Genomic DNA, 27,582 nt, shown 5'->3' on the forward strand with positions numbered 1-27,582 from the left:
ATTACCACACAACATATTTTGTTGAAATAAACGTAACGCTTTAGAATAAGTTAACATAAAGCTTTACTACTAATACAGTATACAAGATGATTTTTAGACATGAATAACATGGGCCTTAGTGGCATATTATGTTGCTAAGTGAAGTGCAAAAGAAAATCAAACTATTGTTTCAGGATTTTTATGGGGTATTAAGCTAAGACTATGGTTTTATAAAAGACAACAAAATCTATTAAAAATAATAAAAGTATTAGGGATGCGCGATAAACTTATCGGATATATCCGTATCGCCTACTAAATAGGCTTTTTAAATGTTATGGTATAGGCCGATTATAACATTTAGGCCGATATATTATAGCCGATAAATTGTGAATCTCTTCCTCTGGTTGAACCACTTCTGCTGCACAGTTATAATCCATTACAGTACAATGCAAAACATTATTGATGTACAGTAGATATTTATGAATTTGTAAATTATAGGAACAAAAGCATATTGTTCGAAGCCGACTGCTGTCTGAATGCTTTCAGTCTTGAGACCTGTTGGACTTGTGGCTATTGAGAACACCTAACTGGGTTGCTCTGGTTGTTTATTTATAAAATAAACATTAAATCTTTAAATAGTGTAAAGTAGGCTTGGTACATGATATATTAATGTGTTATATTAATATTTAGATACTGTATATCGGCCAATATATCTGTTATCGGCTTCCAAAATTGAAGAATTACCGGTTATCGTCCAAAAATGACACATGGGTGCATCCCTAATAAAAAATACGTTTTTTTCTATTTTGCTATTTTAATACATCATTTTGGTTTATGTGATAAAGGCCTCAAGACTAAATCCCTGTTCAACATAACTTTTTCAAATATACTGCCACACAATACTCTTGACGGCCACTAGAAGGCGCTCACCATCTTCAGCCTCCTGGCCAACCTGCACAGGCTCAGTTTCAGCACTGGGTTCTCCTACTCCATAAATATTTACTGCTCTCACTCGAAACTTGTAATGTCTGTCCGGTAGCAGGTTCTGCACATTGTATGAAGTGCTATTACAGGATGCCAGATCTGTCCACTGCTTATTCACAGTGTTCCATATCTCCAGATTGTAGGACTGGACTGCGCTGCCACCGTCGTACGTCGGCCCATACCAAGACAGAGTAAGGCTGGACCTACGGATGTCGGAGGCTGCTGGGACACGGGCGGGTGGGTCAGGCTTATCTGCAAAGAAAGGGGTCACAGGACAAGCTCATAAACGAAAGAACACACTATTAAATGAAGGAATCTGAACCCAGTGCATTGTCTGGGATGTCAAAATAGCCTCTATAGGCTTATAGTGGCTCGCAGGGGAAACAACACATTGATGTTTTTATATGCAAACATTATAAGACCTTTCTTTCCAAACAAATCAAGCTCTCAAGTCAAATGACACAATTGCATTCTGAATCAGTTAGTTCGGGCAGTGCAAATATATTGCGAGGATGTGATATTACAACATAAATAATAACAGATGTCAAGCATCAGATCAGTTTTGTTCATGAAACAACATTAAAATGTGTTTCTTGGTGGCCAATAATGTAAACCAATGACATGTATGAGGTAATTACCGACTATAGTGAGGTTGAGAGCGGCCTGTCTTACGCCCCAGCTGTTTTTGATCTCAATCGTGTAGCATCCGCAGTGTTCCTGTTGTCCTTCTGGGATGGTCAGTTGACTGCTGTTGTCTAAGCTCGCCATGGAGATGCCATCCTGACCCTCCTGAATCTGGACAAGACCCATTAACATTCCACTTGAAACGATTTAAAAATGAAATTTAGCTTCCGGTGGGACTTTCAAAGGTTGATGACTAAACGCCTAAACAGCATTTCTAAGAAAGCTCATTTACAAGTTCAACGACTGACGGAGTGAATCTTTTTCTGCTGTTATGTCAACGGCACACAATCGGAGGTTTCTACACGTGTTGAAGATGAAATGACTCTTACTGGTTTGCGGAACTTGAGCCAGGTGCAGCTGATGGGCGGAGCTCCAGTGAACTTACACAACAGATTGACCTGCTGACCGGCCAAGATCTTCATATCATCGGGAAACTGCAGGATCTGAGGGGGAGCACCTGACACAAATACACACATAGACTTAAAACTCCATTTACATCGATTCATCGACGCATTGGCTTTCAACGAGGAAGAACATTACGGGGGTCCAGACAGGGCTTAAACCTAGTCTCCAACTTAAATGTTAGAGGTGTCTTATCTTAAGATATATCAGTGTGAGTGTTTTGTTTTAAGATGCACACCGTAATGTTTTTAAAAACTACTGAAATATTCCTAATGTCAAGTAAGCTAATCCCTGTCTGGAAAACCGCCCCAAACAGTTCCCATAAAGTGTCTGACTTTCTTTCTTCCTCAGAACACAAAAGAAGATATTTTGAAGAATGTTGGTTTGGTGTCCATACAAGAGAAGTGAACGGCTCTTCAAAATATCTTCTTTTGTGTCGATGACTTATCATTTTTGGTTGATAGGTCTTAACACGAGTAAGGTAAATATCACCACGTCACAGATGCTGTCAATAATACATTCTATTTGACCTGGATTATTACTTCAAATGTTCCTACCTTGACCTGGAATCGTTTTTGGTTGCGGTTTCTTTATTTTGGCCTCATCTACAGTTAACAAAACAAGAAAAAAAGTTATCTTTCACCCGAAATGTTGGGCAGCTTCACAGAGAAGATGAGATAAACATACGATATTACCCTCACCACATAAACAAGGATTATACACCAATTGTGTCTCACCAGCAAGTGATTATTCACATTTTCTAAATCCATATGAAAGCATTGGAAACAAAAATGCAGACAGAACACGTTTTAAACAGACACACTTATGAAAAGTTATCATATAATTCCGCCACGTGCATTTAGGATGAAATGTCACAACACACACATACTGCACATGTTAACATGTCAATCAGATCAACACGTAGATTAAAAAATATATGAGAGAACTCAAGAAAGAAGTTTTCTCTGGTTGTTCAAAGAGAGATCTGCTGCTAAGGGTCTTTACTCTTCGCCTTTTTTGGTCATACTAAAAATATCCCACCAAGAATTCAGGAAATAACTCCTGGCACTATTTGTTTTACTCCCGATTGCTGTCGTGAAACAACGTGAAGGCAACGCCTTCAGAGCAGCGCAGTGGAAATGAAACCATTCTGATCTGTAGAAATGTTCACATTTTTTTTCAGTCAGCTGTAAGGCATTCCGGTTACATCCTTCTCGAGAGTAGAGTGATATGTACGGACGAAAATATTAGAGATTTGACCTCTCTGGACCACATACAGTATGTATATGTATACTGACGCAACCAAAAACTGAAACACACACACAGAGAGCTATAGCATCCGCACATGTGTCACTGTTTGTCTGTAGTGTGGGAGACCACTACATCATATATGTTTACAGTCCTGACAACACTGGGAAGAACAGATAATCTTTGCCCTAAACCAATCCACTTATATAAATCTACTCCACGATGTCGACCGACACTGAAAACAACCAGACTGTCAGAGAGAGCGTAGTCAAAAAGGAAGACACAAATATACAAGACATAATTGTATCTATTAAAACATTGAAGCTACTCGTTCTGCCCACAATAACATCACATATGTACAGAAGTTAAATACGTAGAGAGTCTTCAGATAAATTGCCCTGCCGCAGCAAACTGCAATAAATACTAATGAGTTACTAGGACAAAAGGACAGAACAAACACAAAATAAACACAACATTTCTCGGATCACAAAATCACAGTTTCCTCTGGAACTCCCATTGAGTTCAACATCCATCAGATGTGCTTTGGTGGTACTTCCATCATCTAATACATGTTATCCTTTTTAATCACAGACTTTTCATCGCTCCAAAGGAACAATTCGCCCCGACCACCTTATCGTCAGCCAGCTCCACAAGTAAAAGCACAAAAAAACGAATCTGGTCAGTAAATGCAACAAAGAATTCATGTTTGCATGACAGATGCGTGCAGCAAGAAAGACACGTGACCACGTTTTAAAGATCGACGAAATGTAATGTGTATTATTTTCGCTCTTATAAAATGTCAAACTTAAATGGCTGTTAAAACTGCTTTTGTTTGCATAATTGTGGTCCGAAGGTGCTCTACATCAGGCCATTTTGGGTGTAGGGAACATATTCGTTCAGTAGTAAAGTTAAATAAGTAAACTATCGTGCACAGAAAATGTTGAAAATATGGCCTGTGGTAATTCATAAAGTGCAAGTTTACCTGTTCTTTAAAGGTCACAAAAGTAGATACAGGCACATAAAATGAATTCCTGCAGCCACTGACGATATTAAAGTGTAATGTATGAAGCAAACAAATGATCTGTGCAAGAAACTGATTATTATTTACAACATTATCATTGGCAATCCAAACAGATAGGATGTTAATAGCCTTTGAAATGCAGTATGAGAAGGAAAGGCCACACGAAGGATCGGCTCAGATAGAGAAATTACTCCATTTGCAAAGTGGGTTTAAAGGGGTCTTATGGCGCGAATAGCTGTTTTTCTCTGTCTGTGGTGTATTATAAGTCGCCCATGCATGTATTAGACACGTTAAATTGTAAAAATGTAAATGTCGGAGCAAAAGATGCATTCTATCATAAAGCGAATGCTCACCCAGACCTGCCTGAAACGCCTCGTGTAACCACACCCCCACAAATCTACATCATTTCGTGGTATGATTTGACTAAGACCACCCAAATGTATACGCAAGTAAGGTGGGCGTACCTGTCAGGACAATAAAAGAGGAACCTGATGTTCCGAATATGGTAAGAGGCGTTACATCTCCGTCACATGCTTGCCGTATTCGACCAATCACTACGCACTGGTTAACTGGCCAATCATAGCACACCTCGCTTTTCAGAGCGATGAGCTTTGTCAAAAATCTGCACGTTTAAAAGAGGCGGAGCAAAGAGGAGATCCAAACATGCACGGTGTGTGGAAATACAGCGTTTTTAAACCTTAAATCGTGTTTACACATTACATTACATCTAAAACAAACAATTATATTTGTTTAAGTCGTGTCATGTGACCCCTTATAAACTACAACTATATATCACAGAACACAACTGCACATTTCCCTCCAGACTTCCCACTTCAAGAGCTTTGGTTTATTAGTCCAGTGTATATGAATCCGTCTGTTATTTACATAGTTTTACAGTTCAAGTTCATTTCCCCGAGAAGACATTTTGCTTAATAGTTGAGCGCACACCGGCAGCTTCAGCTGGTGTACAGGATACTGTTGTGTTTGCCAATATGAGAGGACATGAAAAACACCTACTGTACCTGTATACAAAAGCTTTGTAAAACACTGAAGAATGTTAGGCATGTCAGAAAACGTTGATGTTAGGCAATAATCCTCACGCTCAAGCAAAATCAGAAACCGAGAGAGTTCTGAATGAGCCCATATATAGAAGTTTGTGTGAGTCGGTCATGCAGAAACGGTCCTGATCTCTTTATGTTATACTCACTCTTTATATTTCTCTCAAGCCTGCTTCCATTCAAATTGTATTATGTATTATTCGGGTTTGTTTTACATTAAACCCACGTGAAAGTCAAACAGCTTTAACAGACTTTCTTTCCGTCTTTCTTCCTTCTTTTTCAGAGCATCTTAAAAAGTGGTCACTTTTTAGCTGTAGTGAAATTGTTTACAAAAGTTATTTGGAGCCTAAAAGTGTGCGTGTAACCATGCGTGTGTGTACTGCAGTGGGAAAGGTTCACATCTCCCACGCCACTCCATATTGGGCTATAAAAAAAGGAAGTACATATTTTGGAAACTCACTCTCTGTGGTCGGGGTAGAGGGCTTCCTGCTCCGCTTATCAGCTGATGTGGAGACGCTGGGATCTGAACACAGACACACAGGCGGATAGAGAGACAAATACAAAGAGGGAAATCAGACAGAAGTCGTGTGACCCCAATGAATGCACCGTTTTCTGCACTAAAAAGTTCTCAAGCTGTCCGATTGTGTTGTTAAGATGAAACCGTCGCCCATACTGAAGTGTATGAAAACCATAATATTCCCAAATTAACCAATGATCTTATGAATATTTACATGTATGCATTTGGCAGACGCTATTATCCAAAGCGACTTGCATTGCATTGTACTATACATTGGTTTCTGACCGTGAGCATGACCTTCACTTAAAGCCTTTACGCTTAATGCATTATAACGGGTTATTAAAAGGTATGATGCATTATAATTGTTCATAATGTGTGTTGAAAGTTATTAAATGTTCTTGTAAAGAATTGTAACCAAATAAAAAATCAAAGCTTAACAATGAATTGACTAGTGTTATAATGTATGACCTGTAGTTAGATATTACCATTGTCATGATTCCACCATCATGTCATGTTTAGTATTGTTCTTGCAGTGGCGTCATGGCATAGCCTTGGGTTTTGTGTGAGAAGGTGAGCTGTCGTGCGCTTTCTAGTGTCTCGTCTATAGCCCTGCCCTCTCGTTCCTTGTTAGCTTCCCTTCAGTGTTTTATTAACCACACCTGCCTATTGTTAATTATCCTTTGTTCGTCTCCCTATTTAATGCCCTTGTATTCTCTGGCCTGTGCTTGTTTGTTCTCGTACATCTCGTTCATCGTAGAAACTGTATGCGCTGTTTAACCGCTCTATTGAGGATTTGTCCCCACGCTGTGTCCCAGCGTTAGCATCCTTTTTTGTTACAGCTGGTTACCCTCCGTGAGTTTTTCGTTCCTGTTATTTTACCCCCTCGTGGGTTTTTGTTTTCTGTTTTATTATTAAATTTGTGTTACCCCGTATTGCTGCCTGCGCTTGGGTTCTTCCCTTACATGTTAAGTGACAACCATGCATTTTAAGGCAAAATTAATACAACTACTTTTATAATGCACTACACATATATGCTTTAAGGACCGTGTTACCAGAAAGCATTCTAGTTTTGAACAGTTGTAGATGTTCTTAAGTATTGGTACGTGAGGTTTACTCACCATCCACTATGACCATACAGGAACACTCTGCCCTGCTCTCACTTGTCTCTGCTCTGCAAACATACTGTCCATCATCTTCAGGAAGAGCTTTATCAATGGACAGAGAGCACTGACCACCTATTCACAAAAACACAAAGGGTTAAGGGTTTTTGGGCGAAATTGATCACTGTAGTAAAGAATGACTTGACCTGTAAAGAAAAAAAAGCCAAATGTAACAGGCCCTGTTGTGATGCTGTAAACACACAGCTATTATTATTATATGCGTTATATTTCTCATTGGTTACATCAAGGTATTGCGCTGGAAGGCCAAATTATAATAAATTAATAAAATGTCCCTATATATTTCTACCGTATTTGTAACATGGTAATGACATTTTATATAAAGTCCCAGTGAAAAAAATTACAGTGCATATCTTTTCATGAAATATTGCAGCGTTTATTGTAAATAGTGAACTATTTTCAGATTTTAGCTAAAGATTATGAGGGCACACACATTTTGAAAAGTAAATGAGGCGTGTGCCCTCATAATCTTTAGCTAAAATCTGAAAATGCACTTCCTTCCTGTAATGACTTTCCATCTTTTAGACACCAACATCTGTTAACTCCTCCCCTTCAACTGTCAGACTGCTGCCAGTTCCGTTTAACAATACAACGGCTGTTTTTAAACATCCAATCAAATCACAGAGAAAGACGAAAGCCACGCCCACTATTTTTTTCTCATTAGAAATTCAATTTCACTCGGAAATCAGAATGCGGAAGTAAAAACGATCGCAACTTCAGGTTCACGGGGACTTTAAATAAAAAGCCTAGTTCAAAAATAGTCAAAGTGAAAATGTTGTTATGACCAGTTTTAGAGTAATTAGAGATAATGTAAATATGTATGTATATGTATGACTTATAGTAGCTTCTCATCTGGACACTAGGGATGGGCATTTTTGTCAATTTCTTATTTCGATCATTGATAGGTCCCAAAAAACGAGAACTCGACAAAACACAGTGCAAATTTCACAGGGGAAACCAGCACACCCATATCTCGCCCCCCCACGTATGTTTTTTTGGGGAATAAAGATCATAAGTTTTATGGTCCTTTTACATCAGGAATGCCTGGCATTATATATGTGACCCTAGACCACAAAACCAGTCACAGGGGTCATATTTGTAAATTGAGATGAGATATAGTAACAACTAAAAGAATATAAATGAGTTAAAATCATTTTCATAAAAATCATCACAGGCACACTCATGACAGACTTCCTATAACAAGCACTTAGGCACGAAAACATAAGATCTTCTACATATACATGCATATGCACAAGGGAAAGACACGAATGATAGCAAAGCAGCTTTGAATCTTTTTTCAAATCAATTCTTTCTGAAGTAAATGTACTTAAATACAGCACTTACCTTCATTGGTGATAACAATGAATTTGGATGGTTTGATGAGTTTCCCGTCAAGGGTCCATGTGACCTTGGCAGGCGATTCAGAAGAAAGTTGGCACTGTAGATGCAAACGTTCCCCGTCCAGCACTGTCACATCACTCAGTTTCTGTGTAAAAACTGGTTCTTTCCTTCCACCCTCCCTTGCTTTCTCCTTCGACCCTCCATCCACACAGTTAACATCATTTTCCTTTCCCGTGCCATCTTTTAACGGTGGCCTTTCTCCGTTCCTCTCCTGACTCTGTTGTTTTTTCTTGTTTCCTAAAACTGATCTAAAGTCGACAACTTCGTTTTTATTGGGTTGAGTTTTCGCTAACGATTCAGGTGCAGGTTTCGGGGATCCCGGGGTTCCTTTCTTTCCCAGCACGGCCCTGAAGTCCACCTGCTGGGGAGAGTTGACTTTCCGCTCTTCTTCCGACTGGGTCTTGGGCTTGATTTGCCGTTGGAGGCTCCCTCTGAAGTCCATCTGCTCAGCAGTGATCTCCTTCAGGTCTTCCTCAGAGACGCTTTTCGTGCTGACCTTGCGGCCCAGAACCGTTCTGAAGTCGATCTGCTCAGCCTCCTGCTGTCGGATCTGGTCTTCCCGATGCTCTTTGGTTTCCACGCGCCTTTTGAGACGCCCGCAGGTGGCCTCGTCCTCTTCCCAGCTCTGAACGTTACAGTCCAAGAGTGGCTCGGAGCAAAGTGAGGCAGGTCTGTGGCTCTGTCCTCCCTTGCCCGGAGCAGTCCTCTCCACCCCTTGCTTGCTGCAGGACAAATGGAGAAAAAATTGCAGAAAAGTTTAATGCTCCAGCAAGCTCAGCCCACACTGGAGAGCAGCATAATGGAGGGGAGAGTTAGTTAGGACAGAGTTACATCACAGATGACTTCAGAGACCTTATAGGGAAATGAGCTTCTCTTTAGACAACAGCGCAGATGAGTGAGGAAGCATAAACAGGGTGTTTGGTTATATAGAGAGATTATGTCCATTTAGTGCAGGGGTTAAAGGGGCAGCGGGTGTAAATATAGCTTTGGGGCACAGGGAAGCAAGAATAGAAGGGGAATGTACCGTTTATGAGAATCGTCACCAGACGGCACAGAGCTCTCAATGATGTGCAGGGTGGCCACTGATTTGCACTCTCCTACTTTATTTCTGAGAACAACAAAAACGCGAGTTAGTTCTTCGAACAGAGTTAGCATTAGAAAACATTTAGATATAAATAACTACATGCCGCGTGAGCATCTGTTTCCGTGGGCCGAACAGGCAATTTGGTTTAATCATTTGTAAATAGAATGTTATTGAAATAAATCTTTATATATTTCTCAAAAAAACGTTTTGAGCGATTCTGGGAATAACTAACCTGCAAATGCAACGACTGGCCAATCAGAATCAAGCATTTCAACAAGCCGTGTAATAAATCTATGACAAAACATATGTGACCCTGGACCACAAACCAGTCACAAGTAGCACGGCTATATTGGTATCAATAGCCAACAATACATTGCATGGGTCAAATGATCGATTTCTCTTTAATGCCTTAAATCATTAGGATATTAAGTAAAGATCAAGTTCCCTGAAGATGTTTTGTAACTTTCCTACCGTAAATACATCAAAACTTAAAAAAATTGGCGGAGGTGGTCAGGGTCACAATTATCATTTCCCACAAGATGCAGAATGCTGAAAAAGGTAACAAAAAAGGTTTAGGGTGTGCACATCCGTACTTAAGATGAATCTCGTAGTTTCCAGCATGATGTGTCTTTACTTTCCTGATGAGCAGTGACACAACGTCTTCCTTCTGTAAGATCTCAAAGTGTCCCCCTCCAGATATCACCTGATCGTTCTTCATCCAGAGGAATGCTGGGAAGGGGTCACCAGCGATGGCGCACGACAATAAAGCGTGCTGACCCAGGCAGGTTGTAGAGGACTGAGGTTTAGTGATAAACCAGGGCTGAACTCCATCCTGAGGCTCTGTGGATACCAAATTCATAGATCACCCAAAGCCCACTGAGCTTCGGCATTATCTCTCCGCACAAGCCGCTTCTTTAAATTTTAGCATATAGGATTAGAATCGTGATTAGACCTTGAACAGTGAGGGAAGCTGCAGTCTGAGCGTATCCAGATTCATTCCACACCTCGCAGGTGTATGTGCCGGTGTCCTCAGGAAAAACCTCCTGTATGAAGAGAGTGTATTGACAGCCCTTCTTCTCGAAATGGAAGTCCTCGGACTTCTGGATCTCTTTTCCGTTATGCAGCCACACCACCTCAGGAGGAGGATTTCCTACACCACACATCACGCTTGCATGTTATTACTGTATGTAAATTAAAGTTAGAGAAGATGGAGGTCGGTGGTACAGAAATAACAGATGGGCAAGCCAAAATGTGTAAAGTTAAGGCATTGGTTGAGTCAAAACAATCAGAATGAAGATGTAATTGTATTTGTTCATATGATTTTGGCAACTTCATATGTTACTGAAGTGATATGTTCATGCAAATGCAAAAGACGTACGGAGACCCCTCAGGATTCCTTTACACAGGATGTAGTCAAAATTATATAATCATCAAATCTTTTGCACGGATCACACACACACGGCAATAGATGACACACAAATGATGCCTCTTAGGGGAGTACAAAGGAAATTCCATCCATTACAGCCAAATTCAACAAACCCTCTTAAAACACAAAATAAAGGTCTTTGCACATACAGTCCAAAATTTGTATTCTTGTTTGCACGGTGTCTCTGAATTGTTAAAACGCCTCTCAGAATGCTTGCTACCGATGGAAAAAACACAGAAAATCAAACACATTACGAATTTTTTATGACCAACGAAACAAATCGGAGGCAGTGTGTATATGTCATTGACACAAAGTGTGTTTATTTTTTAACGTGCGAAAACTTCAGATGCAAATTTCAGACTCAACGTTCACCAATTTGAGGATATTTCATAATATTTCAATCAAATATTTTTGGGACAATTCAGATTTTGCACACCATCAAAATGTAATGGAACAGACTCCAAACTCGTACTACTAGTACAACCTATGGGGTCATGTTTTGATCAATGTCCTCAAAATGGTAAATTTGTACGAAAATGGTAAATTTGTACCAAAATGGTACAAATTTATTCTTATTCATCCGAGTCATGTTATACCTGTCGCCTCCACAGTCATGGTCACCTGACTGCCGTCCATGACTCTGAGATCCTGCAGACCCTTGAGAAACACCGGAGCCGAGGGCCTTCTCACATCAACCGCAGGAGGGGCACAAGACCTCTTCACACTTGGTTTAGCTGGATGACAGCACACATGACAAGAATATATCCAAAGTTACCTTTAGAAAACATCCATACGAGCACAACACATATTTACATTTCAGCATTTATTCATGAATTCACTCAATTGACCATTGTGCACCTTCTCAAAGGTCAATCGGGGCCGCCTCAAAAAACGATGATTCTGTCTTCTCAAGGATTTTACGAACCACTTGTGTCAAGTGTTTTGAACTTGAAATATATCAGTTTTATTTTAAAGAGACACAACACAGCCCTCTAACTTCAACAAGTTTTTTCGATCATTAAAACACTGCCATATGAGAACGGACGCGTGCTTATCTGTTACACAAAAAAGGTTCTTCGTAGAAAAAGGCACATACTTAAAAACAAATATATAGATGTTAATGTAAATGTACTTCTGACTTTAAAAAGGAAAGAAAGAAATATTTCTTTTAAACAAGAGTTTTGTTGCGGTGCGGTGTAAAGTGCAGTAGCTAAAGCTTCATGGTTGGAATATTAAATACAACGCTTTAAAATTGACATGAATTCATGCAGTAAAATGTCATTTCTGAGGGACAGCGAGGCCTTCTTCTTTCCCTCATGCTTTCCTCTGAGTCACAGATCAGATAGCAGTGTGTGCGTGTGTGGGAAAAGACTGGTATTTTACATTTTTAACCCACTTGAACATGGAACCTCTGCCTTTAGACAAACTCAAAGCCGAACTCAGAGAGCAGATGTTTCTCTAATCCCGAGGACCCTAAAATAACTCTTTGTAAAAACACTCGGTGCATGATGTTCACTTATCACAGAAACACAGAACAAACTCATCCTGCAGTCTGAAGGGAAATGTGTTTTTTGACTCGAGTGCTCTCAGAATCTGGCACACCGAACACTCCTTTAAGAGTCCGGCTCGTGAATGTAATGAATGTATTTGGCTCTTGTGACAGACGGATAGGGAAATATTTAAAATGTAAGTTGTTTCATTCCTCTTGCCTGCTTGTTTCAGTGTGGAACACATACATCAGATACCATGGGTCTCAGAATATCATAAAGACGTGACACAGTTTGCTTACTGAGATGGAAAATTCTGATCTTTTATTTCGTTGGCAAGGATTTTGCTTAATCTAGATTTGGTTTTTACATTGTATTCTCTCAGTGTGTATTGTGTATTAGACACAATAGGTGCTGAATGTTATTGAAATAAACACAAAGCACTTTTAAATGATATTGTATTGATTTATATTGTAGATGATTATAATTTACTATTCATAGGTATGTGTTTAGGTCAAATTATCATATTTGTCTCATTCTGTGAACTACTCATAATATTTCTCCAAAATCTTAAACAAAAATATCGTTTGTATTTGCATTTATTTGCAGAAAACGAAAACTGGAGAAACAGGTGAAAAGAACAGAAAAGATGCTCTTTTCATATTCACTTTTAACCAATACGGTAATATGTATTCAGGAAAAGTTCAAAGATATATGTTTTTATTGATAACCTTGATTTTGATCACAGTTTTCATGTGTTGTCATGCCGTGAGACTTTCACGTCGCTGTCGGATGAATTAACGTCACTTTTTTGGGGTTGAAATTCAACAGACATTAGACTGGAACGGGCACAATACATCTAGAAATGCTGATTCAATTAACATTATTTCAGCGGATGTATTTTATCATCTAACACAACAGCCTTAAAAAGAGAAGTTTAGATGTCCAAATATCTTTCAGGGCTGATGTTCATCAAAAAAGTGCTTTGCCAAATTGAAATGCTTAAAAATGCCTTTCTGAATGTACCGGAATATGGTAAAGGCAGAAAGATGCGTGTGTCTTACCTTTAACCAGCACACGGGCTGAACACGCATCTCTACCATGATCATTCACCGCCACACATGAATACACACCGGCGTCCTCCATCACAGCTGCCTGAACTCTCAGCTCACACTCACCGTTCTCATACACAGTGTGTAAATGTGTCACGGGCTTATCTGAAACAGAGAGAGAAACCTTTGCAAATGAGCAAAAAAGAGACAAATAAACAGTTTAGGCAGAATGTTCTTCTGTACATTTTCCACATCGCACAGTGATCTTTATGTGACTGATAAGAAATGCAGTTCACAAGGATGAAGCATGAGTGACAAATTTGAGAATAGGACACAAGACAGGTCAGGTGTTTCAGGAGCTCTAGAGATCCGGTGGCAAACCTTCTCATGAAACTTGCATAACCAACACCTTGCGTCATAGAAGGCATATACCATACTATTAGTACAACTATTTCTGAAGTTTACATTTACATTTAGTCATTTAGCAGACGCTTTTATCCAAAGCGACTTACAAAGAGTTCGGGGAGCAATAAGCGATATGTCCTACAGGAGCAATAGTACATTATAGTTTATGCACGTTCTTTACACTGTTTACAGTGTGAAATTTTACATCTTATTCTTCGAATTCTTGAAATACCAACATTACTTTTATGTATGAGTTCTTTAACAATTGAATTGCCATGACTCTCTTTTTCTGGACCCGTCGTTGGATCAGAATGGCAAAAATTTGATATATTTATGAAAGAAATGGATATAAAAATGAAAATTTCTGTTAGCTGGAGTGACAAAATACACCGTAAAATAACAGTTGTTTTTCTGTAAAATTACAGAATCAAAATCAGAATCAGAAGAGCTTGTTTGCCAAGCGTGCCTGCACACACAAGGAATTTTCTTTGGTTTTGGCTTCTATGACAATACAAATATAATAAAGATTTACAGTCTAAAAGATGAAAAATATGAATATATAAAACAAAAGACTATTGTACAGAAAATGGGGGATAATAACACATAAGAGATATTGTACAGGGTAGTATATAGCACACACATATATGGATTAAATTAAATTCAGTTTCATTTATATAGCGCTTTTCACAATGTTTAATTGTTGCAAAGCAGCTTTACAGGAAGAAAGATTATTATTAAAATAACAAGGGTCCATCTTTGCTCTCGATTGTTGACGGAGATTGGCTGGGCCGGAGCTGGGAGGACCAGTTAAGTTCACATGACCCCGCAGGAGGATGGCACACATGATGTCAGCAAGTTCTCGCATGAGTCAAGTCAAAAAAGTTAAACACACAGAGTGCAGACAGGTGCATACACTCCCACATGCGTAAAACACAACTCCACACGCATAGAGCACAATACACACACACACACACACATGCACACACGCATGATGGCACGTGGAGAGGATGACGAGGATGGCACGGACATACAGCATAATAAATAGCTTTCCCCATTTTTCTTGTCATTTGACAGTTTTTGACTATATTTTTTAAATAAATGTGAAAAATAAAATTTTGTTAAAAAAACTGAAATATCCTGACAGCATTAAAATAAATTTTTTTCCTGTCTCTCTTGTAAATTTGTAAAAACAGTAAAAAATCTGTCATCAAAAATGTATGTTAAATTCAGGTTTTACATGGAAAATCTGTAAAGAAAACGTAAGGCTTCATTATGAAAGGTCTTTATATACCTCTAAAGAAATGTGTATTACATTGCATTTCCTTCAATAGATACTGTAAAACATTTATTCACTGGACTTTTAATCCTTAAATACCACCACAATATAAAGCGTTTCTCTTCAAATCATAAAGAAAGAGCTTCTGCTTTCTCCTATCTGATATTCCTCACTTTTTCTATTTCCAGCGATTGTAAAATCTCTCTCTCTCTCTCTCTCTCTCTCAGATTTCTGATTTCCAGTGCAAACCCTTGCCGAGTCCATCTGTGTGTAATATTTCAGGCTGAGTGATGCATGCTTTGCCTTTATATGGTTGTAAGGTCTCATATTTGCTCAACGGCCCCTGCAGTGGCTCTCTCCTCAAGGGCAAACCGCAGTCGTTGAACTTAAGAGAAATGTCAGAGACTCTGAGCTTGTCTTTAGTGAAGCCATTACCATAAAGTCTGATTGTTCCATGAAGAAGGGTAAAGTTTTATTATCACAGAGACGTGACAATGGGCTCTACCAACCACCCAGATCACCCTAACAATCACCCAGAACACCTTAGCAACTGCCTGCCAATGACCTAGCAACCACCACCATAACTATGTGGGTAACCACACGCGTGCAACACATGGAAATATATAATATTTTTTCAATATATAGGTTTCTTATGGGTTTGGGTTTCTTTGTTTCCGATGATACCGGGCAATGCAATAAGTATATTTTCCAATATTATTTTCTTTCATTAATAATGGTTTGGAAACTTTGTTGAAGCTCTTGACAAGGACCCGAAAATCAAAACTGTCGATACATTTGCGGTTTAACAAAATAACAGCAAAGAGTCGAATGCAAGCAACTCGGCTTAAGATGTGGCTGAAGTTTCAGATCAACATGCACAGCAGTCACGGCAAAAAATAAACAGCCCATTTTAACTGGACAGAGAATACAAGGAAGTATGTACACACGCGTGTGTGTTGACCCCTTTTAACTGACTTGTCTCTGTTATGCTAATAGAGACAGATGTTTTGCATTTATATTGCCATGATATGAGGTCAAGAACATTCAAAATAACATTTAGAAAAATGTGACTTTCTGGGGAAAGTATTTTTGGAAACAGTACTGGAAAGAAATCAAAAGTAGCAATACGATGTCTTTTGCTAATGAAAGACATGGTTGTGTATATTATATTGCATTTCTCTCAATATCAAAATTACACACAGCATCTTTAAATAATACAAAAATGTTCGTAATTGTCTTTTTTTACCATCAGAATGCTCATCTAATTTTTAGCTCTGCATTGTGCCAGTCAGGTTGCAGGCATTCGTGGAAGGCAGCATTTATCTATTTGTATGTAATACGCATCAGATGGTCAGTGGACAGTCGCAAAAGTTGTGGCTGACAAAACTGAGCATGTCTGAATATTTACTGAAGATAGTAGGTATGTTACACTAAACAGACAGACAGCAAACAAACAGCGAGTGTTTTTACCATTGAGTAGCCAGGAGACCTCAGGCTGCGGTCTGCCCTCTACTGAGCAATGAAGACAGAAATCCTGTCCCTCAGTTACTGAACAGTCCGTCAGAGGAGAGCTGAACACCGGACACCTGCCCTCCACCATCACACCTATAACACATTACATACACAAATGCAGGAAACATTTAGCTTCACCAATAGGTGGCACTGCCCAACTAATAATAATAATAATAACTAATAATAATAACTACAATAACAATAATAAATAGCATTGTTATTAATTAACAATATTGTTGTTTCGGTTAATATTATTATTGCTATCATCATCATTATTATTGTTACTTTTAGAATAATAACAATAAATAGCATTGTTATTATTATTATTTTCGTTGATACTATTATTGTTATCATCGTTATTGTTACTTTTAGAATAATAGAAATAATAATAAATTATTATTATTATTATTATTTACTTTGAAGTTTCGAGTTCAGATTCAAATGCATAAACAGACAATTAGTAATAAATTAAAAAGTCATTCAAAAATATGATTATTGCTCGCCATTCATACTCTTATTTATGAAACTTCGTGTGCAATCATTGCTGAACTCTCCTTCATCCAGCTCACTGAGGGTAACGGCGACCCAGACACTGAGAGACCACAAACAGACACACATAACCGACTAACATCTTCTGTTTGTGTGACCTTCTTCACATTGGGTACTAGCTGTCATGGTGAAACCATTGGACAAATCTGAAAAGGGTGTCCAGGGCATACTGACTCGAATGAAACTTTAAAAAGCATCATTCTGAATAAGGTGAATTAGACTGACCTCGACAATTGAACATGACCTTCTCACCCTGGATGACCTCTTGGCTCTGGGGCTGTGAATCAACACTAGGCGGAGTTGCAAAGACATCCATCCTGCTCAGTCTGGCCGGCGTGTGGGGGTCTCTGATGGACTTTACTCGGGTTGGTTCCGTTGTCTGCCCTGGAGCGCTGAAGACATCCGAGTCTCTCTTCATGTCATGTGACTCTTTGTTATTGAAATTTCCACTCTTCATACTGACAACATTTGACATATTTTGACCAATTACTGATCTCCCATCGATGGCTTTATCGGGGGGTTGTAAAGCTGGAGATGATGTTATTTTCGAGCACTCTGTTCTGTTCGCAGGTAAAATGCTTGCCGTAGCAGTAGTGGAAGAAGCTGTGCGTGTATCCGTGGTTACTGTCTGGATGAACGTGTTTAAAGGTTTCTGTTCAGCGTCCAGGCTGTTGGTACTGTGCTTGGCCAGCGAGGATTTAGAAAGATCATGAGACGGTTTGGTCACACTGTTGGAAAGACAGAACACAAAAAACAAAAGTGTAGTCAGTGTGCAGTTTGTCACAGATATCTGAAAACATCCTTTCAAAACAATAGAACTCTATGAAAGGGGTTCTCAACCTTTTTCACTCCAAGGACCACCATTGTATTCAACAACATTCAAAAGTTTAAACCCAATAATATTACTGGAAACATTTTTATTACCTATAAAAATGGCCAAATTATAAGATATACATATATAAATAATTTTTTTTTTTTTAAATGATTGGTCATCTTGAGGACCCCTTGGAAGTCAGCTGGGGCCCCCTTGTGGACACCAGCAACCCCCAACGCAATTACGCTCACGAACAGCACACTTCATAATACAAAAATAGCAAAAACAAGAAAGAATTTCCTTACATGGCTGCCTCTGTGTCTGTACCTACAACAGAACAACAAAAGAAAATATATCAGAGAAAACCACTGTGAATTTAGAATGAACAGAGCTCTAAACTCCTTGGCTAAACCGGATCATTTTGTGTCGCTCATTTATAGTAAATCTAGTGCTGTTGTAATAATCCGGACAGCGATGAGATTCTGTTTACCTTGAACGATAAGTTCAGCGGTGGCAGAGGCTTTGCCAGCGCTGTTGGCCACCAGGCAGGTGTAGATGCCTGCATCCTCCGAGCACACTTGACAGATCTCCAGGAAATGCATTCCTGAGCGCTCAAACGTGTTATAGTGATCTGACATCTGGATCTTCTCTTCACCCTGACACAGAAAACACAGACAGCATAAATTCACACTGTGCTTGTGCTTAACCTGTTCTGTATGGAACCCCAAAGGGGTCGTGCGTTATACATTACTGTCTTGCTTACTCGCGATCTTTTTCATTTTCAGTTCAATACAATAGAAATTCATTTCTACAGAGCGTTTCACAGGTTTGCATTGTTGCATGGCGGCTCTACGGAAACCCATTACAACAGTCCAACGGAGAAATAAGTGAAAAAGGGTATACAAAAAACAAGGAAAATGAGGAAATGTCTCACGAGGAGCAGGGTTGGAGACCCCTGTCCTACGGCATCGCTGTGAAGAACCTTTTAAGCACCTTTATAGCAAGTCCTAGCTCACCTTGTACCACTGCACCAGTGGTTGTGGTCGTCCTGTGATCTTGACTGAGAACTTGCCACTCTGACCAATTTTGAGATACAGACGAGAAGGTTTAGTTACAAACTTTGGGGGGCTCTCACCCCAGATACTGGTTCTGTTGTCTACTGCAGGAACACCCATTGAGCCACTAAGGATAGAAAAGATCAAATATACTGAAATTCATTCACAGGCCTGGTGATATTAGTTTTATTGCAAAGCGAATGTTGCTGTATTCAACAACAGCATCTACCTGTCATCCTACGGTCATATACCGTATATATATTTTTGATTTGGGGTCAACTAGGACTGCACGTATGTTTCTTACCCTATTCTACTGGAGGAGGGAAGATTGTATTTCTTTCCTGTGTTTCCTGTGGGGAATGGAAATAATTATGCATACGGTTTCAAACACAGATATAAAGTATACACAGGCTTTATAAACACAGAGAACTCATTAGAAACATTTCCTCCAAGTCTTTCCACCGTAAACACGCTGTGTTATGCTAGTCTCCATATGTTTGTGCTCTGTGATGTTTTAATGAAATATTTATAAGGCTATAAATCAGACGCCGTCATATCTGTCCTCAGACTGTAAAGACTTGAACAGCAGTGTAAATTAAAACGAAGAGTATATTCTATGCTACAAATGTAAGCAAAACTGCAGTGTGATCTACTTATTATTCACTGTAGCTATTATTGCCATCTATAGATTATTCCATCATCTTAGCATTGCCTCTGATCCCCCACTCGCGGTCTGATGCTGTACCTTCAACAATGATCTCCACGGTAACCTGACAGTTTCCAGCGTCATTGACCGCCTCGCAAGTGTAACGTCCACCATCATCCTTCTGAACCTCCCGAACCAGTAAACTGAAGGTTCCACGTGCGCTTTGCTCCATGGAGTAGCGATCGCTAGATATCAACAGCTTCCCATTTCGAAACCAGCACACCTGGGGCTCTGGATGACCTCGCACCTGACAGATATCACATGAAGACATTAAGATGTATTAAACAGATGACCGCACACATTCAACAAACAAAAACACGAATTAGGAGAAATGTACATATAGTATGCATTTTAATGCGGTGGTCCAAGGTCTGGTTAATATCGTGTGTAATACTTGAATAGTTTCAAGGAGTCTAAGATGATGACATCAGAGGCAGCGTTAAAACATGTAGATACATGTACTGTACATTCTCCACTGATGTGACTGGTTAGCCATCAATAAAAGTTTCTTTGTTGACATGAAATGTGGTGCACCAGCTTTCTAGTCAATTTTATTGGGTACAGGATATCTTGGGTCTGCACGAGTCGGTTAAGTATAATAGAGATCCAGTTCTTAATAAGCAATTGCATTTCGCGCACAAATGTTCAGACCTCTAGTTAAAACCTGAAGTTTGGTGCAACATTCTGGACATGACTAAAACTCAGTGAACAGGAACGCAAACAGTGTTCATTATTAGTTACTCAGTAACAATACTTTGCCAACAAGACGCAAATGAGTTATTCCACATATTTCGTTATGAACAACAGAAATGTCATAACAACAGCTCTCTATATACATCCTAGTTTTACACCATCTAAAAAGTTACACTTTGTCAAATACACAAAGGGTTATGTCAAAAACTCACAAGGCTACATGGTTGAAGTTGAACTCAATGAGCTCTAAGATCATTTTTGAGTAATAGTATACACTCTGTGCTTTTTTTTAGGGAACCATCTCTTACTTACCATTTTATAATCTGAAGAATTTTTCACCACAGATAATCTTTTGTGAAACAGCAAGGTTTTTTGGATGTTAAAGGTTCTTTATGGAACCATTTAGACAAACAAGGTTCTTTCTAGGGAATCGTGAAGCTTCTTTCTTTTTAAGAGTGCACAATAAATATTCCATCCGTCTCAAATAAATCTGATTATTCAAACTAATCAGATTATGTGATTGACAAAGACTGTTATAACAACACGAATCATTGTTTTATTTCATCTTTACACATATTTAGAGATCAGAACCACCCAAAAAAGCTTTTGCTCAGAATGAACCAAATTGATGACGCAATATGGCCTTATCGATATTAGTATCGCCAATTTGGTGTGCGAATCGTCATCGGTCTCACGTTTTGATTTGATAACGTTTATCATGTGAACAAGTTGATTTGATATCACAATGCATCCTCAGTTTTGTATATTACTGTACAAGTCTGTCTCCCTCACACTTTTACCGTTGCACGCCAGGATGATGTGGATGGTTGCTAGGGCAACAGTAGGTGGCTACTGTTCTAAAATATTCTTTCTCTAGATGCCTGCTGTGTTATATCCACCCAGCACAATTCCTAAATTCATTGAGGCATCTCATGTCTGTAGGAAAAACAGTGCACACATTTTAATACTTGGGTTTAACCTACTTATGTGTTAGAGAAAACAGCAGTAAAAGAACGATTTCTCATAATGCTCTAACAATGCATTATTCACAGTACAATGTGTCTTTCTTTTGTACAGCATAGAATCCATCTAGTCATTATGTTGAGCCCTGGTCCTGTAGTTTTTGTAAAGTGTCTCCTGTTCACTTCATTGATCTCTTCAATCTGTTTTCTTCCGGTTCTGCCAACCCTGCTGACCCCAGCGTACTAGGACAATCCCTTTCTTCACTCTTCAACTTCTCTTTCGCTGTCTTGTCACAATCTCTTTTTAGATCTCAGGGAGTGTGCACAAGGGAAGATCACCACAGTAAAACCAAGACATTTTTTTCCATGTGTAAATCTAGCAACACATGATCACAAATCACAGAATAAAACTAAAAATCAGAGGAAGCTGATAACCGGTGAAACAGATTTCAGACGGAAAATACAAATGTATACCTCTCGATGGCTAGTAGACAACTGATTAATTCCAGATGGCCTTCTAGAAATTCCACGGAAGTTTAGAAATAGTAAAAAAACAAGCTTTACCATTAAGGACTGGTTCTTTTGAGTCTGTCAGACTGGCCTCTCTTGCTCTCAGTCAAGCATTACCTCATGGAGACAGGTTCGCTTCAGTAGAGATTTGCCCAAAAACAGCAATATTACCTCTGAATTCTCTGTTAAATAACATGAGCAGCGCTGGTATTTCCTCAATGTCAGCTGCTGTTTTTTCTCACATTCTCTCTCTCAGTTTGAAGCTTTTACTCTGAGACTTGTGGTCAGAAGCTCTGCCTCGAAAATCCAGCAGGACGCTCAACCAAAGCTGAGGACAGGAAAAACAGTTTTTGTTCGCAGAAAACCTCCAACATTAGACACACTGAAGGCTCAAGTGTGGCACAAATATCCAACACTTTTTACATTCTCAAATAAGCATAATTAAGTATATCTGATAATACATTTCCAACATGGATCTGTACACAAGCGCCATAGTACTAGGCATTGTGATACAGTTGTAGATTATTTTAATAATGATGCTTGCCTTAACAAACCCTGACCGAATTAGACAAGAAGGGAATCCAAAAATAGACAGTATTCCAGGAAAACTGAATCGATGAAACAAAAAGGAAAAAAAAAACATAACCACATTCGCAGGCTTTTCTAACCAATATCGTCTTTCACTAGACGCGATTGCTTGTATTCAGAGTCCATTATCCTCATCTTTTAATGAGGCCTTTAAACTGCTGCCCAGAACTCATTCCATAGAACATCAGACATGCTCTGAGGCGTCTCCGAAGACATCTTATGTAAAAGCCAAACCCAGACAGCATGCAGAACATGACCATCCGGGAAGATGCTTTTTAAGGCTTTGACATGTTTACAATTCTATTGGACTGTAACTGTAATATAATTTGATTATTAGTTGTGGCAACAACGTGTTTGTAATGAAGACGGAATGATAACCACTCAAGACCAGTCTAAGTCTGAACTAATGATTTTTCTAAGCACACTATTAAAGGTTTTTCGATACCATAGAAGAACCTTTTGGTTCCATGAAGAACCTTTGACCGAATGGTTCTTTGTGGATCCAAAAATGGTTCTTCTGTGGCATCGCTGTGAAGATCCTTTTAAGCCGCTTTGTTTTTAAGAGTGTATAAATGGACACTGATGTTGAGTGTTTCTCTGGGCTGACCGCGAGTGAGTATTGGGGATTGACCTCCTACAAATAATTCTAGTTGGATTTACAGTACATGCTTTTATTACAGTACAAAATCTTGCCACAAACATTTTTATGTGAAGTTACTCAAAAACTGTGTGCAAAAAATCTAAGCAAAATGATCACAAAATTAACATTTGATAGTAGTTTCTTTTCAGGGCCCATGGCTGCACATAGCACCCTTCAGGGCATTAATGTTTATACAATACAGCACTCGCATTCCACCGGGTCGTGGGCCAAAACATCAGGCTGTGTTTTAAATGCTCATCCTGATGTTTCTATCTCTCTTTTTTCCTTTCCTGTTATCACTTTTTCCTGGCTTCACATTTGCTGTTAAAACCTGGTGAGGTCACACCTGAAAAACTGCAACACAGTCGGCCCAAGAAATCCCAGAACTCATTTACACACACACTGATCAAATGAAACCCCTATTATTATTCATGTACAACTTGTATACATTTGTAAATGGCAGACACAATGATATGTGTATATTTGAACAGTCACAGGATATGTCGGCAGTGCAAGTTTTTCTTTGGTTAATATTGCTTCGCTGACGTTTGTTTCACATTCTGTGCATTCTCGGTGATTAAAGTTGTTGCATGATAACATAAATACATTTTTCCGCACCTCCCTTTACTTACCTTCTTTCTTAGTACCGTACCTAAAGATTGTATTTCCTATAATGGGTCAACCACTTTGGCTCCATTCCAACACGTACAGACCAACTCAGCTGCTTTGATGTCTTCTACCAATGTAAAGACAAACCCCGTGTCTTCACCGGACGCGACCGGTGCGACACGACAAAAGACATTAGAAGCGCATTAGAACCCAATATAATAAAATATGTTGTCCACACCAGATGCGTCGCGCCAGTCGTGTCCGCTGTTGACACGGTTTGATACAGAATTGTTTAAAGCTTATTAAAATAAAACCTCACAGACGACAAATAAACATTTGACACATCCTACATTAAATGTAATATAAGCATGTTTTTCATATATTTCCTCTATATATTCGACTTGCTCTAACTTGGATTAATTTTTCAGGTTTGAAACAGTTAATACTGGGATTGCCTTTTTCATGAAGGCTGCTAGTTTAAAAAAGTATGCCTCATTTTGGAACCATCTTCGCAAGTACTGACGTACTGAAGAAAAAGTTAAGGCTGTTTCTTGAGGATTTGACTTAATATGAGGAGCGTTGATATGGTGTTGAAAAGAATAGAGAAGCTGAGAGAAATGAATAGACGGAGAAAAATAAAAGGTAAAGCCGGGAGTATGTGGAAGTATCAGTTTCCACATCTGTTTCCAATAAACCTTTCATTGACTACAATTACCAGTGTTTTTTAAGAAAAACATGACCACTTCTAGTATTTATTCATGTGTTTTAACTGAGCGGCAACCTTCCGGTCTCTCTCGTGAAACCAACACGGAAGTGACTTAAACTGAAATTCATTGACTGGCCGCTAGAGACTGGATCCAAAACTCATTGAGCCCAATGTTGATGTTAAAATGCCCAACTTTAGAGCAGATGAAACATGTTTATATCATGGTGCGAAATGATTTTGTCTATATAGCTCATGGGATCTAATCAGGCACGACTTTCACGGTCAGAATTGCTTAGGGGCAGTTTCCGGTTAGGAAGACTTAAAGCAGAGAGAAATGGAAAAATGAGAAAATAGTTACATTTTGCTGATGCAGTACATTGCGGCGCACAGCAGTGGTATATAGAAGTGCTGTTCTACCATATTTACTTTCATAACTTCACATTCAGTGAATTTTTGTATAAATCATACATTTAAGAGTGTTCCTGCAACTACGGGCACTTTAAGTCCCAGCAGTGACATTTTATATTTATGTCAAAATTAGTCGCTTTATAAATCTTTTCACAGTGTTCACAATTAATGATTAATGTGATTTAATATAAAATTATGCAGCATTTATAGGTCCAAACACCATTTTGTTCATGTCCCACAACTCCGGTCACAATGTTAAGATATGTAAAATAAGCTAATTGAATAAAATTTTGACGTTATTTCAAATGGAATTATTTAATATAATTTAAATTTTCGGCATCTTAAATTTCTTTGTATTATTAACTGATCGTTTTTAGGATTTTCTTAAGTAAACGTGCATTTCCGACACTTTTAACCACTTACCCCAACAATGAGGAAAAAGCTTTTTCATGACATTTAATCAAAGACAAACAAGTCTAGTTTCTATTGAAACATATATTAGAACATGAGTACATTGCTGACAGAATAGGCCACCTCACTCACAAAAGCCCCAAAATATAAGGCAAATATCATCTTTTCGGTGTCAGTTTTGTTGTGTGTCCTTACCATACGGTTTAGTAATTCTGAATTTGAACTACATTTAAAAAAATTATATTACCGTTTAATTCATGTATATTAAGATGCTAAGAGTAAAACATTATGTGGTAGACCTTACTAGCTACCAATTAGCACCAATATAATGTCTTTACTGCATCACATTTTTAAGGTTTACTGTATATTGTAGTACAAATATAAACATGTATAATAAAAACATGTTCCAGAATAAACTCTTGCAACTGCCCAAATTGACTCCACAAAAATGTTTGACCCTTTTATATGTATTACAGATTATTACAATTCAGTAATTCTTTGAATTGAAGTGCCTGTAGTTGCAGAAACACCCTTAAATTATATTAAGCCTTAGAATTCTGCATAAATAAAGTTGTGGGAACCTGAGTGACAAGTGTTTTGACCAACCAGGCACCTCAGCTCCACCCACTTCCCGCCTTTTTACCCTTTTTTCATCATCTGAGAGTGAAATGCGGTGACTTGCTTCCAAGATGGCGACGACCGGCTCCGCCCACTTTAAGCTTAAAAATTGCTCTTCACAAACCCCCAAGTGACGTCATCTGTACTACTTAAAGTTGCTTTTAAAAGGTGAATATATTCCTAAACTAAAGTTCAAGAGGCCTGTATCATGATATATTGTTGCTACTGTGGCTCTTTACTGTAACCATGTGCTGCTCTACACCTGTGAGAGGACTATCTGATGTTTTATTGCCGATTCTTGCTCCTGACTAGACTGCGGCTCAGATGGGAACTGGGTCTCAAGAGGAGTTCCTAAGTTTAAAACACAAGCCAAACTCTGTTTCTCTCTCAGTACTTTTCAGTCAAATCTGGTGTCATTGTTTTACATTCTCACTGTTAGTGTTTGTGTAGTACACTCTTAAAAATAAAGGTGCTTCATAGGTTCTCTGATGCCATAGAAGGTTGTTGTCTAAACGTTTCTATTAAGAACCTTTAACATCCAAAGAATCTTTCAGTCTCACTAAAACTCTTGATTACCTCTAGTTTACTGTAATCATGCTTCTTTTGTTTCCATGTGAAGTCAATTGTGTTCACCCGTCCCTAATTTTCTGCCTTTGTTTTACAGCCCAATGTTTTCCTGTCAGTTATTGCTTATGTCCGTGGCTTTTGGTTAATCTCCAGCATTTTGTATCGCTAAACACCAGCGCTTTGACGTTTTCCAGCTCCAAATCTTTCATTTCTAAATTACTAGAAAAACATCTGATGTGCCTCAGCATTGATTCGACAAGCCTCAATAAATACAAGCCAAGCGCAACAGGAAGCCTGGAGTCACAAGACAAAGGTATTTTAATCCCTGTTTGTGCTTGTTCTGCTTCTATCTCTCAGAACTAGAAAACACCTCAACACACTGAACATACAGTTTCTAACAAAGACTATATTGATTTAGATTCTCAGGTTTTTGCCCAAAATGCGGCAGAAAGTTTTCCCAACTTACAAAAACGTGTTTTCTGAACAAACAATATTGCAAGAGTTTAAAAGTCAGTCAGTCATATTTATTTGTAGAGCACATTTAAAAACAACAGCTGTTGGCCAAAGTGCTGATTAAAATTGAACCATAAAACAAAATACAAAAGTAAACATAGAACACAGCGACAGATAGTACACTACAGTTATGTTACTGCGCTTACTCATGACCATGCAACCTTAAATAAATAAGTTTAAAGAAACTTAAAAACAGCGTATGTTGCTGCAGTTCTTATATATGGTAGCAAATTGTTCCATAGCTGAAAAAGCATGATCTCCTTTCGATTTCAAGCGTGACCTAGGAACAATCAACTGAATACTCCTAGTTAATCGAAATCCCTGGAGGCATTAAAGTGGAACAGAATGAGATTGTAGATATATGATGGAGCCGAAATTTAACTGGGAGCCAGTTGAGAGAGATCAACATCGGTGAAATATGTTCCCTCTTCCCCGTTCCAGTTAACAATCGAGTGGTAGCATTTTGAACAAGTTGAAGACGAGACAATAGAGACTGTGAAACACTCAAATACAATACAT

The 27,582-nt window shown here is 38.7% G+C and overlaps 1 protein-coding gene across 1 annotated transcript in view; it reads right to left on the reverse strand.

Annotated features, from left to right (window-relative positions):
• Positions 1 to 27,582, reverse strand: part of mylka (myosin, light chain kinase a) — a 44,338-nt gene that overhangs the window by 5,346 nt on the left and 11,410 nt on the right. The window contains exons 3-21 of the mRNA XM_079464382.1: positions 19,878 to 20,085; positions 19,437 to 19,482; positions 19,094 to 19,259; positions 18,568 to 18,733; positions 18,383 to 18,404; positions 17,489 to 17,991; positions 16,673 to 16,807; positions 13,534 to 13,686; positions 11,579 to 11,716; positions 10,509 to 10,706; positions 10,150 to 10,396; positions 9,497 to 9,580; positions 8,416 to 9,194; positions 7,012 to 7,128; positions 5,837 to 5,899; positions 2,607 to 2,654; positions 1,977 to 2,104; positions 1,602 to 1,758; positions 910 to 1,215 (exon numbers count right to left, since the gene is read on the reverse strand). Coding sequence (XP_079320508.1) covers positions 910 to 1,215; positions 1,602 to 1,758; positions 1,977 to 2,104; positions 2,607 to 2,654; positions 5,837 to 5,899; positions 7,012 to 7,128; positions 8,416 to 9,194; positions 9,497 to 9,580; positions 10,150 to 10,396; positions 10,509 to 10,706; positions 11,579 to 11,716; positions 13,534 to 13,686; positions 16,673 to 16,807; positions 17,489 to 17,991; positions 18,383 to 18,404; positions 18,568 to 18,733; positions 19,094 to 19,259; positions 19,437 to 19,482; positions 19,878 to 20,085 — 3,664 coding nt within the window. The remainder of the gene's footprint in view (positions 1 to 909; positions 1,216 to 1,601; positions 1,759 to 1,976; positions 2,105 to 2,606; positions 2,655 to 5,836; positions 5,900 to 7,011; positions 7,129 to 8,415; positions 9,195 to 9,496; positions 9,581 to 10,149; positions 10,397 to 10,508; positions 10,707 to 11,578; positions 11,717 to 13,533; positions 13,687 to 16,672; positions 16,808 to 17,488; positions 17,992 to 18,382; positions 18,405 to 18,567; positions 18,734 to 19,093; positions 19,260 to 19,436; positions 19,483 to 19,877; positions 20,086 to 27,582) is intronic.

The sequence above is a fragment of the Barbatula barbatula genome, assembly GCF_947034865.1.
Source record: "Barbatula barbatula genome assembly, chromosome: 9".
Taxonomy (NCBI): Eukaryota; Metazoa; Chordata; class Actinopteri; order Cypriniformes; family Nemacheilidae; genus Barbatula; species Barbatula barbatula.